We start from the raw sequence: 17,061 nt of genomic DNA, 5'->3' as shown, positions 1-17,061 counted from the left end.
GGCAAAATTGTTATACAATACACAGAACTTTAATCCCACCCCATGCCATCAACCCTCCTCACTGCTCCTAGCAGCTTCAGTACATCTAAAGCTGCAGGCTGGGGGGTTGTTACTGAAGGGACCGCCCCCTAGGCAGAACTAGAAAGTTCTGTTTTTTGTATATGTTAACACGTTCTGCCTAATCTTCTCCTGAAGGTGGCGCAACAACCCGATGGTCGAGATTAAAGGAGCTGTGTCAGTCAGTGAACGTAAGAGAAAAAGGGGGGATGAGAGTGGTGAGAATGACAATTTTTCAAACCAATAATACTATCCGCTCTAATTCTAGCCAAGTTTGTGACCTAGTAGGAACAACAGGTTCCATGACTTTTTCCTTTGATGGAATTTGAGTCAGCAGTCTGGTGGACGCTCCCATAAAAACCTTTTTTTTTTCCAATGGTTCTAGGTATTACACCCCAGATGGTAAGACACAGTGACCACTGTCATTAAGTTTGCACGTGTCTGGCTTATTGCCATATGAGGTTTGTTTGGAGGTCAACCAAAACCAGAGTTGTACTTTCCTCATTAGCTGTCACCTACATTCTCAGCTGATGGGGTAGGTGCAATCACTGTAACATGAACTCCAAAAGGTCCACGAGTCCCTCCTGGACCCCGACACAATAACCAGTTTACATTCTAACCAGGTGACTGGGCCGTTGCAAAGAAGCTGAGGGATGAGACCAGCCACTGCAAGAAGCTGCTCAACTATACCAAAGGATGAGAAGCCGTGATGAGGTGCTCCTGTTTGCCTGATTGGACGCGTGACCAGAGCCCGAGCAGATGACCACATCTTCCGCAATGAGATGCCCCGAAGCCCAACCCACGTACAAGACGCAGAGGATACCAGACTGACCGGCAACTACTACAGCTCACCATGTCATCTCTCCTGAAGAAGAGTCTATGTCAAGCAGTGTTTTCCTTTTTTATGGAGTCATATGGACTGTAAGGGCCGATTCATTTCCAGATGCAAGAAGATCAAGTTTCGGAGGGACACATGGGATCATATGACAAAGAGGAGGAGCTGTTGTGGATAATTTTATGAAGATGTATATTAATGTATTGTCATAACAGTCTCCTAGTGTTAGCATTCCCGCAGGCCGCTCTATAGGGCAGACTGACGCTGGTTGAGATCTGGCTGGTAGTGGAAAACTTCCTGGGATTGGAGAGAGGCGTTTTCAGAGTGGGGGTATGTCTGCCATTGAACGGGCCCCTGTGCATTGCACAGACCATCGTCTGAGGGGATACGTTTGCTCTGCAAGGATCGGTTATGGGCCGATGTACTTCATGGTCTCTGATTTGTCTGATCAGCATATGTCGAGATTAGCAGCGTGCACCTGCTAGTTGCCTTCCACCTGCAAGGAAGGGTAGCATAATCCAGGTACGCATTGTTCTTTGGAACAATGCATAATAAGCGTAATTGTAGTCATCATTCATTGTTTAGATAAATTAATAAATAAAGTCGCGCTATGGAAAAAAACAAATCTCTAATGTGATAGAAATGTGTGAAATAAAATTTAAAAAAATGGAGAGAGAAAAGGAAATGTACTGGGTTAGAGCTGCCTGTGCCTGAAGCCCTCACTTCCTTATTGGGGAGGAGAGGGAAATGAAAAGTGTGAAATAAAAAGGTTATGGCGCTAAACCCTATCAGTGATAAGATGAGTTAACTTATCATCAAAACCTAGTGTTTATTTTTTATATAAAAAGAAAAAGAAAAACTATTGGTGATACCGTGCAGAAATATCCTAAAGCAATTTTATCCAAAGAAAATTGTGTGTGATTAATGTGGAGTCAACATTCATGTTCCATTATAATTAAAACCAAATTGGGTGTTAAATTATCCTATACGTATCAACCTACTAAAAACATGTAAACATTCATTTGAATGTGCAAAATGGTGGAAATAATGTTAGTATTCAACAATGTGCTAGTTTAAAACAGATTGTGCAAACATGTGCAAAAAATGTGCAAAGAAGCAACTAAAGGTCAGAACAACCAAGGATCAGAAATAATTCAATCAAAAAATGTGCAAATAGACGATAACTAAGGATCAAAACAACCAGCTACTAAGCCAAATATTAATTTTGGACTTATATTGGACACAGATGCGTCTTCATGCGATTGTTGGTTGAAAATATTTCAGACCCCTGGTTGTTTTGATCCTTAGTTATCGTCTATTTGCACATTTTGTGTCTTCATGCGATTTTTTGATTGAATTATTTCTGATCCTTGGTTGTTCTGACCTTTAGTTGCTTCTTTGCACATTTTTTGCACATGTTTGCACAATCTGTTTTAAACTAGCACATTGTTGAATACTAACATTATTTCCACCATTTTGCACATTCAAATGAATGTTTACATGTTTTTAGTAGGTTGATACGTATAGGATAATTTAACACCCAATTTGGTTTTAATTATAATGGAACATGAATGTTGACTCCACATTATTCATTCATTGTTTATTGTATACATTTATTCTGTGTCATGTCTTTATTTGGTCATGTCCTTATATGGTCATTCACATCCTGTGTTTGTCATTTCCTGTGATGTCACTTCCCATGTAAGAAGTGATTGGTTGAAACCAGCACTTCCTGTTTGTGAAAGCTTTTGTGATAATAAAAGGCCATGCTGGCAAGTGTGAGTTAGAGATGCTGACCGAGCCATGCTGAGATGAGGACGTAAGAACGTGGTAAGGTCTGTTTACTGTGGAATGGGGAACCAGGAGAGATGACCGAAAGGAACATTTTATCATTAGATTGAAGGGCGCTTATTAGCACAAGAGTGTGGTGGAACATCCACGACAGGTACATGGATTGAAAACTGGCTTCCCCGGTTCTACGAGATGGGCTTAGCTCGTCTCGCCTGTTTTTTTGTTCTAGTTTTAATAGTCCTGTGCAGGGGCGGTAATAGAGTAATAAGGTAATAATGCTCTAGTAATATTGTAGTATTGTTGTTAATGCTGTTATGTTTTACTATTTGTTAGCCTTGTAGTTGGTGGTGGAGCCACCTCCTTTAGTGTCCTGTAGCAGGATGCCATGCCCACCCATTGTGGTGTTTATGTGTTTTACTTGTCCACTCCGGGTTTCCTTTTCTCTCTCTTTCTCTTCTCCTCTGTGTTCTCCTCCCTCCCACTCCCCTACTCGGGCTCGGACTGCCTCGCCATGGGATCAGGGTAGGTACGTACCTTGTTGGCCACGTTAGAATTATAGGAACCTTCCTTTACCCCCCAGATGGCTCAGAATGTGTTGAAAATATTCTCGCAGAACATCCATGGGTTCAATTCCCCCATTAAGAGGTCAAAGGTCTTCCGCCATTTAAAATCTCAATCTATTAATGTGGTGTGTCTGTAGGAAACCAGGTTCTCCCAATCCTCATCCCCCAAATATTTGTCCCCCCATTATCCAGTGTTTTTTACGGCCTCCGCCTCTGAGAAGCAGAGGGGTGCTGATGGCCTTTCGGCGTAACCTCCAATTTACCTGTTCTAAGGAAATAGCGGACCCTACGGGTAGATATTTGATCTTGCAGGGCACCCTGTGGGACCAGGTCACTTTGGTTGGATACTATGCTCCTAATTCATTTCAGCAGAGGTTTTTCTCCCATTTATTCCAAGTGATCACCAGGCACCAAAAAGGCCTTCTGATTATGATGGGGGACTCCAACTCTGTTTTTAACTCCTCTTTGGACAGGCGTAGTCTCAGGGAAGTGCCTCCGTCCCGTGATGCCTCTCAAGAACAAGTATTGCATGATCTCTTTCAAGCATATGGCATGGTGGACGTGTGACGCGAACAACATCCATTGTCTCAGGAATTTACCTTTTTCTCTAACCCCCACCAGAGTTTTTGTAGAATAGACCACGTGTTTCTGCAACTTAGCTCCCTGCCATTGGTACATAAGATTGCTATTGCCGCCTCTCCATGGTTAGATCACGATCCCCTGATCTTCGGAATCTCCTTAGCGGGATTCTCCTGCCCTGCCTATCTCTGGCGGATTAACAAATCCCTCCCGAGTACGCAAGCTACATCCTCCCAGATAGAAACACATATCCAAACTTATTTCGTGGAAAATGTAGGCTCAGTCGATTCTCCAGTTGCCTTGTGGGAAGCCCACAAGGCGACGGTCAGGGGACATTTAATCCAGATCGCTTCCCGTACAAAGCGTGCCAGGGAGCAGCGAATACGGGAATTGACCTCCTTGTTAGGCGGCGGATGCGACATGGAAGGCGCATCCTACGGTAACCCATAGGCGGACGCGTGACAAATTGGCCACTGAGTTGGACTTGCTCGCCTCTGCTCAGGCGGAGAAGGCCCTGCGCTGGTCCAAGTATAAATTTTACAGTTGCTCGAACAAACCTGGTCCTATGTTGGCTAGGAAACTTAATTCAGTGGGACGTCCGGGTAGGCCGGTTCGACTACAGGTGACAGGAGGGGGATTTACGTCAAATCCATCTAAAGTAGCGGCAGGCTTTGCCTCCTTCCTCTCATCCCTATATAATAGACCGGCAGCCTTCAACCGAGACAAGGCTGAGCGATTCTTCCAATCGATTAACCTTCCTATATTGTCTTCGGCAGCACGAGATAATTTGAATGCTCCTACAACTGAAATGGAGGTTGCCCAAGCCCTAAAGTCCCTTAAGCCCTCCAAGGTCCCGGGTCCGGACGGCTTTACTGGTCTATACTATAAAACATTTGCATCCCTGCTCACGCCCCATCTCACGTCGTATTTCAACGCTTGGCGGGAAGGTGCGAGACCCTCGTCAGACTCGCTGAAAGCCCATATCTCTATGATCCCTAAGTCACCTGAGGAAGCCATGGATCCGCAGTCCTTTCGTCCCATCTCCCTGTTGAATGTTGACCTGAAGGTTCTGGGAAAGGTCCTGAGCACGCGAGTCAACAGATATCTTCAGGCCCTCATTCACAGGGATCAGGTGGGCTTTGTGCCCGGTCACCAGGCGGGGGACAATGTCCGAAAGGTGGTCCATCTCCTCCATATACTTAGTCAGCGTAAAATACCAGGACTCTTGCTCTCCCTAGATATTTATAAAGCGTTTGATTCGCTCTCCTGGGACTAACTTTATTTTGTTCTAACCAAATGGGGATTTGGTCCACATTTTCTGCACTGGATCAAGGCCCTCTATTCCACACCGTCGGCGTCGGTAAAATATGCGGGCTTCCTTTCTGACCCTTTCCCGATACTCCGGGGGACTAGACAGGGATGCCCCCTGTATCCGGCACTGTTTATCCTGGCATTGGAGCCGCTGGCGGCGGCGATCAGGGCCAATAGTGATATTTCGGGAATCCCTTACGCGGGCACTCAATACAAAGTAAACCTATTTGCGGACAACGCCCTTTTGACTATATCAAACCCGCTCATCTCCCTGCCCAACCTGCAATTAGTATTAGACCGATTTTCAGCCTTCTCCGGTCTTCAAATTAACCCTTCCAAAACCACAGCGTTGAATGTTAACCTCCCTCTGGAACTGGTACAGCGACTTCAGGACCATTTTCCTTACCGTTGGGCATCCCACTCGATTGACTATTTAGGTGTCAAATTGAGGCCATCTTACTCCCTTTTCTCGGCCAATTATTATCCCCTGTTGCGAATGGTGTCCACCCTTATGCAAGCCTGGCAATTTCCCACACTCTCATGGGTAGGGAGGATCTCAGCGGCGAAGATGACGATCCTTTCCCAAAATCCTTTATTATTTTCGCACTTTGCCTGTCCGGGTACCTGCTTTTTTTCCTCCGACTCCTGCAGAATAGGATCCTCCAATTTATATGGGTGCGCAAATGCCCCAGGGTACCCAGAGCGATCCTTTATACCCATAGGCTTCAGGGAGGCTTGGGGGTCCCCAATATCTCTAAATACTACACAGCGGCCCAGATCTCCCCGTTGACTATGCTTCATGCAACCACGGATGTTCCTCTGTGGGTGCCTGGCTGTGACCCGTGTTCATTTCAGGCACTTCTCTGGCTCCCCAGGAATCTGCGCCCTCCCTCCCTGAGCCCCATGCTGCTACATGGTCTGCAGGTGTGGGACTCAGTTCGCTCTTCCAACAATCTGATGTCCCCCTTCCTACCCCTACTCCCCATCACCCATAACCCTCTTTTCCCACCGGGTCTGGTGGAGTCCCAGGCATTCTCCTGGTGGCCTTCGCATAGCTACCCTCAAGTCCAAAATTTTCTTTCCTCGCGTTCATTCCCCTCCTGGGAGAGTATTCGGGAAACACAAGGGGCGCCGGCTACAGAGCACCATCACTTTATCCAATTAAAGCACTGGATTGCAACATTGCGCCGCATGTCCACCTATCCCTTCCAAAAAAACTTTTTTTGAACATACATGCCATCACGCCCCAGGGTCCCCAGGCCTTATTTTGGCCATTTATGCCTCTGAATGGTCGCCCACCATTGGCACCCCTCTCTTATATGACTCAATGGGAAAAGGACCTTCAGGTCCCAGTAGACCCAGAGGACTGGAACAGGGCCTGGAAAACGGTCGTCAAATGCTCATTCAACACAAATACCCTAGAGGCCGCATATAAAGTAATGTTCCGATGGTATTGGGTACCTGCCCGCACAGCTCGGGCATTCCCTGGGAGTACTGACAGATGCTTCCGCAACTGTGGACAGCGAGGTGATGGTATGCACACATGGTGGGCTTGCCCAAGGTTGGTGAGGTTCTGGTCTAAGGTTTTTGGCTTGCTGCAGACACTCTTTCACCCAACGATCCGGAGGGACGCTAAGCTAGCTCTCCTACATTGCCCGGTTCCTGGCTTGCGAGGCCCTCAACAGAAGCTGGCTACCTATCTATTTATAGCGGCCAAGCGGACCATTGCCCAAGCCTGGAAGTCACAACGGGTAGATTTTCAAGGGGTTAAGACGCGTATGACTGCTATGTTACTTCAGGAACGTATGTCCAGTATTGTCCATGATTCTCATGCAAAATTTCTAAAAATCTGGGAGCCGTGGATCTCCTATGAGTTCCCCGCGCTCCAAGCGGCATGCCTGGACTTGGTCTGATCTCTCTTGGCGGGGCGTCCACGCCCAAGCTTCCCCCCCACCTTTCCTCCCCTTCTCTTTACCCTTCCTTCTTCTGTTCCCTATCTCTTTACTCTCCTTTGTAATCTCTCCCATTGCTAATAAATACTGCTGCCACCCGTGGACGGGGGTAGTGGGAAAAGGGGCTCACCCTCCGGAAACAACAAGGGAACAAGTTTTTTGGTACTGGAACCAGTCTTGATATCACCCCCTACTCATTTCCCTTCCTTTTCTTGTGTTTATTAGAAGTATAATGTGATGGTTTGCCCTTTGGTTTTGTATTCATGTTTTGTGGCCCCCTGTGAGGGCACTCAAGGAGCAGATTGTAATCTCTTGTTTATTTCTGTTTATTCAAATTTTCAATAAACGTATTGAAACAGAAAACTGGCTTCCCCATAAATGTTTACTGTACAAAATAAGGTCCCTTGGCACAGACCATAAGGTGAGTACATGGATTGAAAACTGGCTACAAGGGCGAGTTCAGAGGGTCACGATAAATAGGGAGTACTCAGAATGGTCAGGGGTGCTTAGAGGAGAGGTTATAAAAACCACCAGGTGGAAGTGGCTGGCCTCTTAGTCTGACCATGAGGAGAGGTAAGCAGACAAGAAGATTACTGCATAACCATGACAGTGTCACAGGGTTGGACACATGAGGACAGCGATGCACCTGAAGGACCATGCGGACTGCAAACACTACAGGTAGTGTATCTACAGAGAAGCATTAAAATGCCACTCAATATAGAACTTTAACTGACACGGTTTAATATGGAATGTTTACATACATGGTATTACATTTGCATTACACTGTTCCAACACTTCCACTTTTCATTTGCCACTGGGAACAGCAGAAAGTGTTGTGCAAGCCTAATTAAATTAACTGCTTAAGGACCGCCTCACGCCAATATACAATCGGCAGAATGGCACGGCTGGGCATAATCACATACCTGTACGTGATTCTTTAAGTACCCAGCCATGGGTCGGGAGCGCGCCACCCGGTTCTGAGGTCCCTGACCGTGGCCGCAGGGCCAGCGGACCTGATTGACCCGATCGCGGGCACAGAGCTGAAGAACGAGGAGAGGTCTGTGTAAACAAACCTCTCCCCATGCTTCCTAGTGTGGCTGTCACCGATCGTCTGTTCCCTTTTATAGGGAAGGACGATCAGTGATGTCACATGCCAGGCCACTCCCCCTACAATAAAAAAAAAAAACACAACATCATATATAACACCTATACTGCCCCCTAGTGGTTAACTCCTTCAGTGCCATTTACACAGGAATTAGTGCATTTAAATAGCACTGATTGCTGTATAAATGACAATGGTCCTAAAAATGTGTCAAAAATATCCGGTGTCCGCCATAATGTCACAGTCACAAATAAAAAAATAAATAAACGCTGATCGCCACCATTACTAGTAAAAAAAAATTTTTCTTTATAAAACTATCCCCTATTTTGTAAACGCTACAACTTTTGCCCAAACCAATAATCGCCAATTGCGGGTGTTTTTTTTTTTTATACCAAAAATATGTAGAAGAATACGTATCGGCCTAAATGGAGGAAAAAAAGTTTATATATTTTTTGGGGATATTTATTATAGCAAAAAGTAAAAAATATTGCATTTTTTTCAAAATTGTCGCTCTATTTTTGTTTATAGCGCAAAAAATAAAAACCGCAGAGGTGATCAAATACCACCAAAAGAAAGCTCTATTTGTGGGAAAAAAAGGACAATTTTGTTTGGGAGCCATGTTGCACGACCGCGCAATTGTCAGTTAAAATCAACGCAGTGGCGAATCGCAAAAAGGGGCCTGGTCCTTTGCCTGCAAATTGGTCCGGGGCTTAAGTAGTTAAACAACCATCAAAAAAAAATAAAAAAATAAACTGAAGAAGTTACCTTTCAAATGTTTACAAGGAAAGATAGTACATGAAACTCCTGCTCAAGCGGTACACTATTTTCATCAAGTGAAAAATGACTTTTTATTGAAAGCAAATAGGATTCGCTGTTATCTGCCAAAAGGGAGTGGCAAGTATCTGCAACTATGGCTCCATGTGTTACATTTGATGATTCAAAAACAAGTTTGTGCAATAAATTCGGGGAAATATTTAAGAAGATTTTCTCAAGAACATCTGATGGTACATGAACAAAAAGCTCATCTCCCTCATTCCTGACAGTCATCAAGACCGGCCTGTAGAAAAGTCTAATCTGGGCAAAAGATAAACAAAATGAACACTGCTCATACACATTATTACAGTCTATTCTTAGTTCTTTTCTGCAATTTCCACAGCCTGAGTATATAACCGAAGGCAGTGAACTCAGAATCTTGGTTATGGAAGTTTGCTTGTTCACACAAATGTTTTGATTGCCTGGAACATGAAACTTGAATTCAGAAATGCTGACTTTAATCTGAAAGTTACCTGAATATTTACCTTCAAGGACAGTCCTTAGACTCAATAGCTTTGGAGAGGATACATTTTCATATCTCTTTTGAAAATCTAAAGCTCTTTTGTCATCATCAAATAAGCATTCACAGGATGACCATGGTGTTGTATGTAACTCTACATCTCCTGAAATTAAACTCTTTTTGCAAAATAAATATTTAAATACCCAGATGCAATCTCTTTTCATGCGGATCTGCTCACACCAGGAGACACTTTTTCCCCACAAAATTAATGTGCCGATTTGCCCTTTGGCTTCTTCTACAGTCAAAATTACTTTATTTTGCTCCAACCCATAGAAATTATATGTGCACTCCTTTAGAATGGATATGCTAACGACTTTCAATATTGAATGTACTAACACTTCTGGATGAAGCTTAGAAAGTCTTGCATGCTGTGTGCAATCAAGTTGCTGAGGAGGACGAGAAGGGAGATCTTGTAAGTAGCAATGTTCGGTTGATATATAGCACAGCAACTCCTGCAGAGCCAAATATTCCACAACATTTTTATATTGATCTGTGGTAAGAAGCGAGCAGTTTCCTAAATTAAAAAAACTACTATTAAATGTAGATTGAAGGAAGGTTTCCTTGCTCCACTTATCTTTGCACACTGTCAATTTTTTTAGCATTATGATATCACCAGGCAATAAGGCCAAACTCCAAAAAGCAGCAGTCCTCCACATAAGAATTTTACATTTGACTCCTGATTGGTCCAGAACAACGATGGTTGCCAAGGGAAATGAACCTGAGTTTGGTCTGCTTTTGGCCTGGATTTCCTTAACATGACAGGGCTGAAGTACAACAGCCAATATATTGTATTCCTTGTTTTTGTCACAGCAATTCTTTAGAAGTGTAGGAGCAGGTTGAGGTCTCTGGTTATCACTTTCTTTACTCACATGTTGTATCAAAGAACCAGTGTGTTTTGGTTTTTTAGATATTTGATCACTTGAAGTGGTCAAATACAAAGTGTCCATTGATGTTGTTTTCCTTTTACAGCTGGCATTCTCAATAGGATCAATATTTAGTCCAGTAAAGCTGGGAAAGGGGAATTTTTCTATCTCTCTCATTTGACATGTTTTGGAATTCTGGAAAATAAAAGAATGCTTATTAAGTTAAGAAGCAGAGGTTTGACCAAAAAGTTCTAGACAGCTTAACTGGTTCCCGACCAGCTCACGTACTTATACAGTGGCACGACGGTTCTCCTGGGCAAAACCCCGTATGGGTACATCCGTCCCTTGCACGGCAGGGGACCCAATGCATGGGGCTGGGTTTTGTAATCACCACTGGCCACGTGCGATTATGTGCACGAGAGCCAGCACAGGGATTTGTGTATAAACACACAAATCTCTGTTCTTTCAGGGGAGAGGAGACATATTGTTTGTTCCTACCAAGTAGAAACAATATGTCTCCTCCCCCAGTCAGTTCCATCCCCATACAGTTAGAACACATCTAGGGAACACACATATAACCCTTTGATGGCCCCCTAGTATTAACCCCTTCCCTACCAGTGACATTAACACTGTATTCGGTGCATATTTATAGCACTGATCGCTGTATAAATGTCAATGGTACCAAAAATGTGTCAAAAGTGTCCGATTTAGCTCTCGCAATGTCGCTAAAAATCACAGATCACCACCATTACTAGTAAAAAAATAAATAAATAATAGAAATGCCATAAATCTTTCCCATAGTTTGTAGAGGCCATTACTTTTGTGCAAACCAATCTATATACGCTTTTTGTGATTTTTTACCTAAATATGTAGAAGAATTGATATTGGCCTAAACTGATTTTTTTTAATTTTGGGGATATTTATTATAGCAAAAAGTAAAAAAAATATATATATATTTTTTTTCAAAACCGTTTTTGTTTATAGCACAAAAAACACACGGGTGCTCAAATACCACCAAAAGAACGCTCTATTTGTGGGAAAAAAAGGATGCAAATTTTATATGGGTACAGCATTGCATGACCACGCAATTGTCAGTTAAGCACCTCAATACAGTGCACTTACACCCCCTTCCTGTCCAGACCAATTTCCAGCTTTCAGTGCTCACAGTTTGAATGACAATTACTCAGTAATGAACACTGTACCCATATGAAACTTGCGTCCTTTTTTCCACAAATAGAGCTTTCTTTTAGTGGTAATCACTAGTAGGTTATTTTTTGTGCGATAAAAAAAAAAACCTTAAATTTTGGGGGGAAAAAAAATGCCTGTTTGTTTCTGTCATACAATTTTGCAAATTAGTAATTTTTCTTCATAAATTTTGGTCAAAATGTATACTGCTACATATCTTTGGTAAAAATAACCCAAATTAATGATTATTTTAGGTGTATATTATTACGATACAAATACCCCCCAAATGACCCCTTTAGAAAGTAGACATTCCAAGGTCTTAAGTAGCATGGTGAGTAAGTTTTTTTATTTTATTTTTTTTACAAAATTATCATATTATCAGGTTATGTCTCACACACAGCATATGCATAGAATTACACCCCAAAATACATTCTGCTACTCTTCCCGAGTATGGCGATACCACATGTGTGAGACTTTTACACAACCTGGCCACATACAGAGAGCATTGAATTAGCACCTTCAGGCGTTCTACGAGCAAAAATGACATCTCATTTCACAACCACCTATTACACTTTTGAAGGCCCTGGAGAACCAGAACAATGGAATTGCCCAAAAAATTACCCCATTTTGGAAAGGAACACTCCAAAGTATAATCTTTGAGGCATAATGAGTCTTTTGAACGGTTCATTTTTTTCCAGAAGTTTTTTTTTAGTTTTTTTTACACAAAAAAAAATTGTAAAAAGTGCTCTGGTCAGGAAGGGGTAAAATCTTCCAGGGCTGAAGTTGTTAAAGAGATCAAAATAATGCAGGTAAAAGCAGAGAGAAATAAAGCATTTTAAATGTATAGGCTGCTCTCACACTACCGTTCCGATCAAGTCTGCCATCAGTTTTTTTTGGCTGACCTGATCGGATAGTCCATTCACCCCTATGGACCGGGAGGTGTAAACAGACTTGTGTCTGTTTACACCAGCCTACCGCCGATCCGGTCCACTCTGTTAAAAATGGAAGGGGATTAATCCTTCTCTGTCTAGGTAAATAGGATCAGAGGTAGCTGAGTGTAAAAGGAGAGTGGAGTTTGTTTACACCCAATCGCCTATACAGCAGTGTGTACTCTGTCCAGGCCCGCTCTTATGAACCGGAATGGACATGGAGCTCCCATGCTGATCAAAACTGGGTCCGCGCCATATGAAAAGGGCCTTACTTGCAGTGTTTTTCCCTTCTATAAATTACTTTTTTATTCATGTGCTATATGCTTTTGAAGTTGCTACAAAATTTGACTAGCCAATTTCCTAGCATAGCCCTCTCCTCCTCTAGAAGTATCTAATCACTTTCTGTGCTGGCCAAGCATCTCTGCTCCTTCACTCCCTATACTTTATTTAATGTAGCTGCCAGGGAAAGAGCAAAGAGGAATGCTACAGAATGTCACTTGAGTGTCGAGCACTACTGGGGCTGCAGCCACCACACCCCGATGAGTGTCCACCAGAATTCTCAGGTCATTTGGATGTCTACATTTCTGTGCTGGCCCAACATCTCTGCCCCTTCCCTTTTTATATATTCCTTAATGCAACTAACTGTCAGGGGAGGACCAAAGGGGAATCCTACAGAGCATCAGCATCTGCTCTGGTTGCCAACATTACATCCAAGATGGCAGCATCCAGCAGAAGTATCAGGTCTTTTGGATGGCTAGTACATTTCTAGAAAAAGCCTTCTATTTCCTCCACTGAAACCATGTTGCATGCCTTCAGAGTGCAACAACCAGTTACCAATTGCTGCAACTAAACCAAACCATGAGCAATTTTTAGAGTTGTCACTACCTCTGTAACGGCGAGTTACTTATTAACCACTTGCCGACCGCCGCACGACGATATACGTCGACAGAATGGCACGGGCAGGCATATGGGCGTATATATACGTCCCTGCCTTCCCGCGGGTGGGGGGCCCGATCGGGCCCCCCCTGGTGCCAGCGGCGGTCGGTATCCGTACAGGAGCGATCCGGGATGAGGGGGCGGCCATTCGTTCATGGCCACCCCCTCGCGATCGCTCCTGACGAATGGAAGTGAGGCGTGACATCACTTCCTCTCCTGTAATGTAAACACAGGCAGAGGAAGTGATGTAATCTCTCCTCCGTGTCGGTATTTTTCGTTCCGGCACCGAGGAGAGAGGATCAGTGAGTTGCACCAACACGACACTACACAGTAGAACATGCCAGGCACACTCACACCCCCCCTTCACCCTGCCCCCCCAGTCACAGTGACACCAATTGCATTTTTTTTTTGCATTGGTGTCATTTGTGACTGTAATAACTGTTAGGGCAGTTAAGGTTAGCCCCCTTTAGTTCTAAGGTACCCCCCCTAACCCCCCCAATAAAGGTTTAACCCCGTGATCACCCCCGTCGCCAGTGTCACCAAGGCTGGGTTCACATTGCAGCGGTTTATGAGAACGGATGTGATTCGCACCGCACTGCAGTGCAAATCACATCCGATCTCTGTGCAATTAGAGTTCAGCCATACAGATAGTATGGCTGAATTCGCGTCGCACCCGCCGCAAACTCGCATGGGACCCTTTTTTTGGTCCGCAGCAGAATCGCATCGCATGGGTGTTCACACCATGCGATCCGAGTTTGCAGATAGCACTGCGATATGCGAACTGATCTGGGGGTGTCATTAACATTTCACTGACACTCCCAGCAGTTCGTATAGGGCAGTGTGAACTGCCCCTGGGAGGCATGCGATGCGGGAACCCGCCGCGGATTCGTGGCGTTCCTGCATCGCTCCAGTGTGAACCCAGCCTAATAAGCGATCATTTTTCTGATCGCTGTCGCTGTATTAGTGTCACAGGTGACGCTAGTTAGGCAGGTAGGTATTTAGGTTCGCCGCAGCTTTTTATAGCGCCAGGGACCCCCATATACTACCGCATAAAGCCCCCTGATTGCCCCCTAGTTAACCCTTTCACCAGTGATCACCATATAACTGTTACAGGTGACGCTGGTTGGTTAGTTATTTTTTTATAGTTTCAGGGCACCCGCCATTTATTACCTAATAAAGGTTTAACCCCCTGATCACCCGGCGGGTGTCATTTGTGACTGTAATAACTGTTAGGGCAGTTAGGGTTAGCCCCCTTTAGTTCTAAGGTACCCCCCTAACCCCCCCAATAAAGGTTTAACCCCGTGATCACCCCCCGTCGCCAGTGTCACTAAGGCTGCGTTCACATTGCAGCGGTTTATGAGAACGGATGTGATTTGCACCGCACTGCAGTGCAAATCACATCCGATCTCTGTGCGATTCGAGTTCAGCTATACAGATAGTATGGCTAAATTCGCGTCGCACCCGCCGCAAACTCGCACGGGACCCTTTTTTTGGTCCGCAGCAGAATCGGATCGCATGGGTGTTCACACCATGCGATCCGAGTTTGCAGATCGCACTGCGATATGCGAACTTATCTGGGGGTGTCATTAACATTTCACTGACACTCCCAGCAGTTTGCATAGGGCAGTGTGAACTGCCGCCGGGAGGCATGCGATGCGGGAACCCGCCGCGAATTCGTGGCGTTCCCGCATCGCTCCAGTGTGAACCCAGTCTAATAAGCAATCGTTTTTCTGATCGCTGTATTAGTGTCACAGGTGACGCTAGTTAGGCAGGTAGGTATTTAGGTTCGCCGCAGCTTTTTATAGCGCCAGGGACCCCCATATACTACCGCATAAAGCCCCCTGATTGCCCCCTAGTTAACCCTTTCACCAGTGATCACCATATAACTGTTACAGGTGACGCTGGTTGGTTAGTTATTGTTTTATAGTTTCAGGGCACCCGCCATTTATTACCTAATAAAGGCTTAACCCCCTGATCACCCGGCGGGTGATATAAGTTTGAGGGTCAGATAAGGTCTGCGTCGCCCCAGGCAGCGTCAGGTTAGTGCCAGTACCGCTAACACCCACGCACAAAGCATACACCTCCCTTAGTAATATAGTATCTGATCAGATCTATATTAGCGTCGCCAGCAGTTTAGGTTTCCCAAAACGCATTGTTAGCGGGATCAGCCCAGATACCTGCTAGCACCTGCGTTTAGCCCCTCCGCCAAGCCCAGACCAGCCCACCCAAGTGCAGTATCGATCGATCACTGTCACTTACAAAACACAACACGCATAACTGCAGCGTTCGCAGAGTCAGGCCTGATCCCTGCGATCGCTAACAGTTTTTCTTGTAGCGTTTTGATACAGTCGCCGACAGCCTAGGTGCTTTTTTACCTGTGAGTCTCACTAGTGTACCCCTAAATGTAGGGGTGTCTACTTTCCAAAATGGGGTCATTTGGGGGGGGGGGGGGGGGGGGGTTTGTGCCATCTTGGCATTTTATGGCCTTCAAAACTGTAATAGGTAGTGAGGAGTGAAGTCAAATATTTACGCCCTTAGAAAACCTGAAGGCGGTTCTTGGCTTTCGGGGCCCCGTACGCGGCTAGGCTCCCAAAAAATCCCACACATGTGGTATCCCCGTACTCAGGAGAAGCAGCAGAATTTATTTTGGGGTGTCATTTCACATATGCCCATAGCATGTGTGAGCAATATATCATTTAGTGACAACTTTGTGTAAAAAATTCATTATTCAATCGCTTGAGGCAAAAAAAAAAAAATATTCAATGGGCTCAACATGCCTCTTATCAATTTCCTTAGGGGGTCTACTTTCCAAAATGGGGTCATTTGGGAGGGTTTTGTACTGCCCTGCCATTTTAGCACCTCAAGAAATGAGATAGGCAGTCGTAAACTAAAAGCTGCGTAAATTCCAGAAAACGTACCTTAGTTTGTAGATGTGACAACTTTTACGCAAACCAATAAATATACAGTTATTGACTTTTTTTTTACCAAAGACATGTGGCTGAATACATTTTGGCCTAAATGTATGACTAAAATTGAGTTTATTGGATTTTTCTAATAACAAAAAGTAGAAAATATATTTTTTTTTTTTCAAAATTTGCGGTCTTTTTACGTTTATATCGCAAAAAATTAAAAATCGCAGAGGCAATCAAATACCATCAAAAAAAAGCTCTATTTGTGGGAAGAAAAGGACGCAAATTTTGTTTGGGTACAACATTGCATGACCACGCAATTACCAGTTAAAGCAGCGCAGTGCCAAATTGTAAAAAGACCTCTGGTCATTGACCAGCAAAATGGTCCGGTCTGAAAGTGGTTAAAGGCCAAGTTCATCTTTCTGCAATGTTACACACATATTTAGGCCCCGCACCCGCTGTCATAATTTGAAAACAGCATGGCCAACGGGAGCGTCGCCCACGTGGCCGCATCATTCATTTACAGTTTTGTGTGAATGAGTGCACTACAAGTACTGTCAGCCATTGCGACCAACAGCTTGTAGTTTTCATAGAAATTTCCTGCTCTCACATAACTGCCTACCCATATCTGAGGTATGGACAGACAGCTATCCTGAGATTTTGCAGGAGCCTGGCATTGCACCCATGATTTGCTGACCGCAAGTGCAGTGGTCTGC

The 17,061-nt window shown here is 44.5% G+C and overlaps 1 protein-coding gene across 1 annotated transcript in view; it reads right to left on the bottom strand.

The window, feature by feature from the left end:
- Positions 1-7,400: 7,400 nt before the first annotated feature.
- The window catches only part of SHLD2 (shieldin complex subunit 2), a 34,735-nt gene continuing 25,074 nt past the window's right edge, over positions 7,401-17,061 (bottom strand). The window contains exon 2 of the mRNA XM_077452499.1: positions 7,401-10,581. Coding sequence (XP_077308625.1) covers positions 8,959-10,581 — 1,623 coding nt within the window. The 3' untranslated portion in view covers positions 7,401-8,958. The remainder of the gene's footprint in view (positions 10,582-17,061) is intronic.

This window comes from Lithobates pipiens, unplaced genomic scaffold (genome assembly GCF_037356315.1).
Source record: "Lithobates pipiens isolate NorthernLeopardFrog02 unplaced genomic scaffold, aLitPip1_a1.2 Scaffold_23, whole genome shotgun sequence".
Lineage (NCBI taxonomy): Eukaryota > Metazoa > Chordata > Amphibia > Anura > Ranidae > Lithobates > Lithobates pipiens.
The sequence above is the reverse complement of the archived record's forward strand: the minus strand, read 5'-3'. Positions and strand labels throughout refer to the sequence as shown.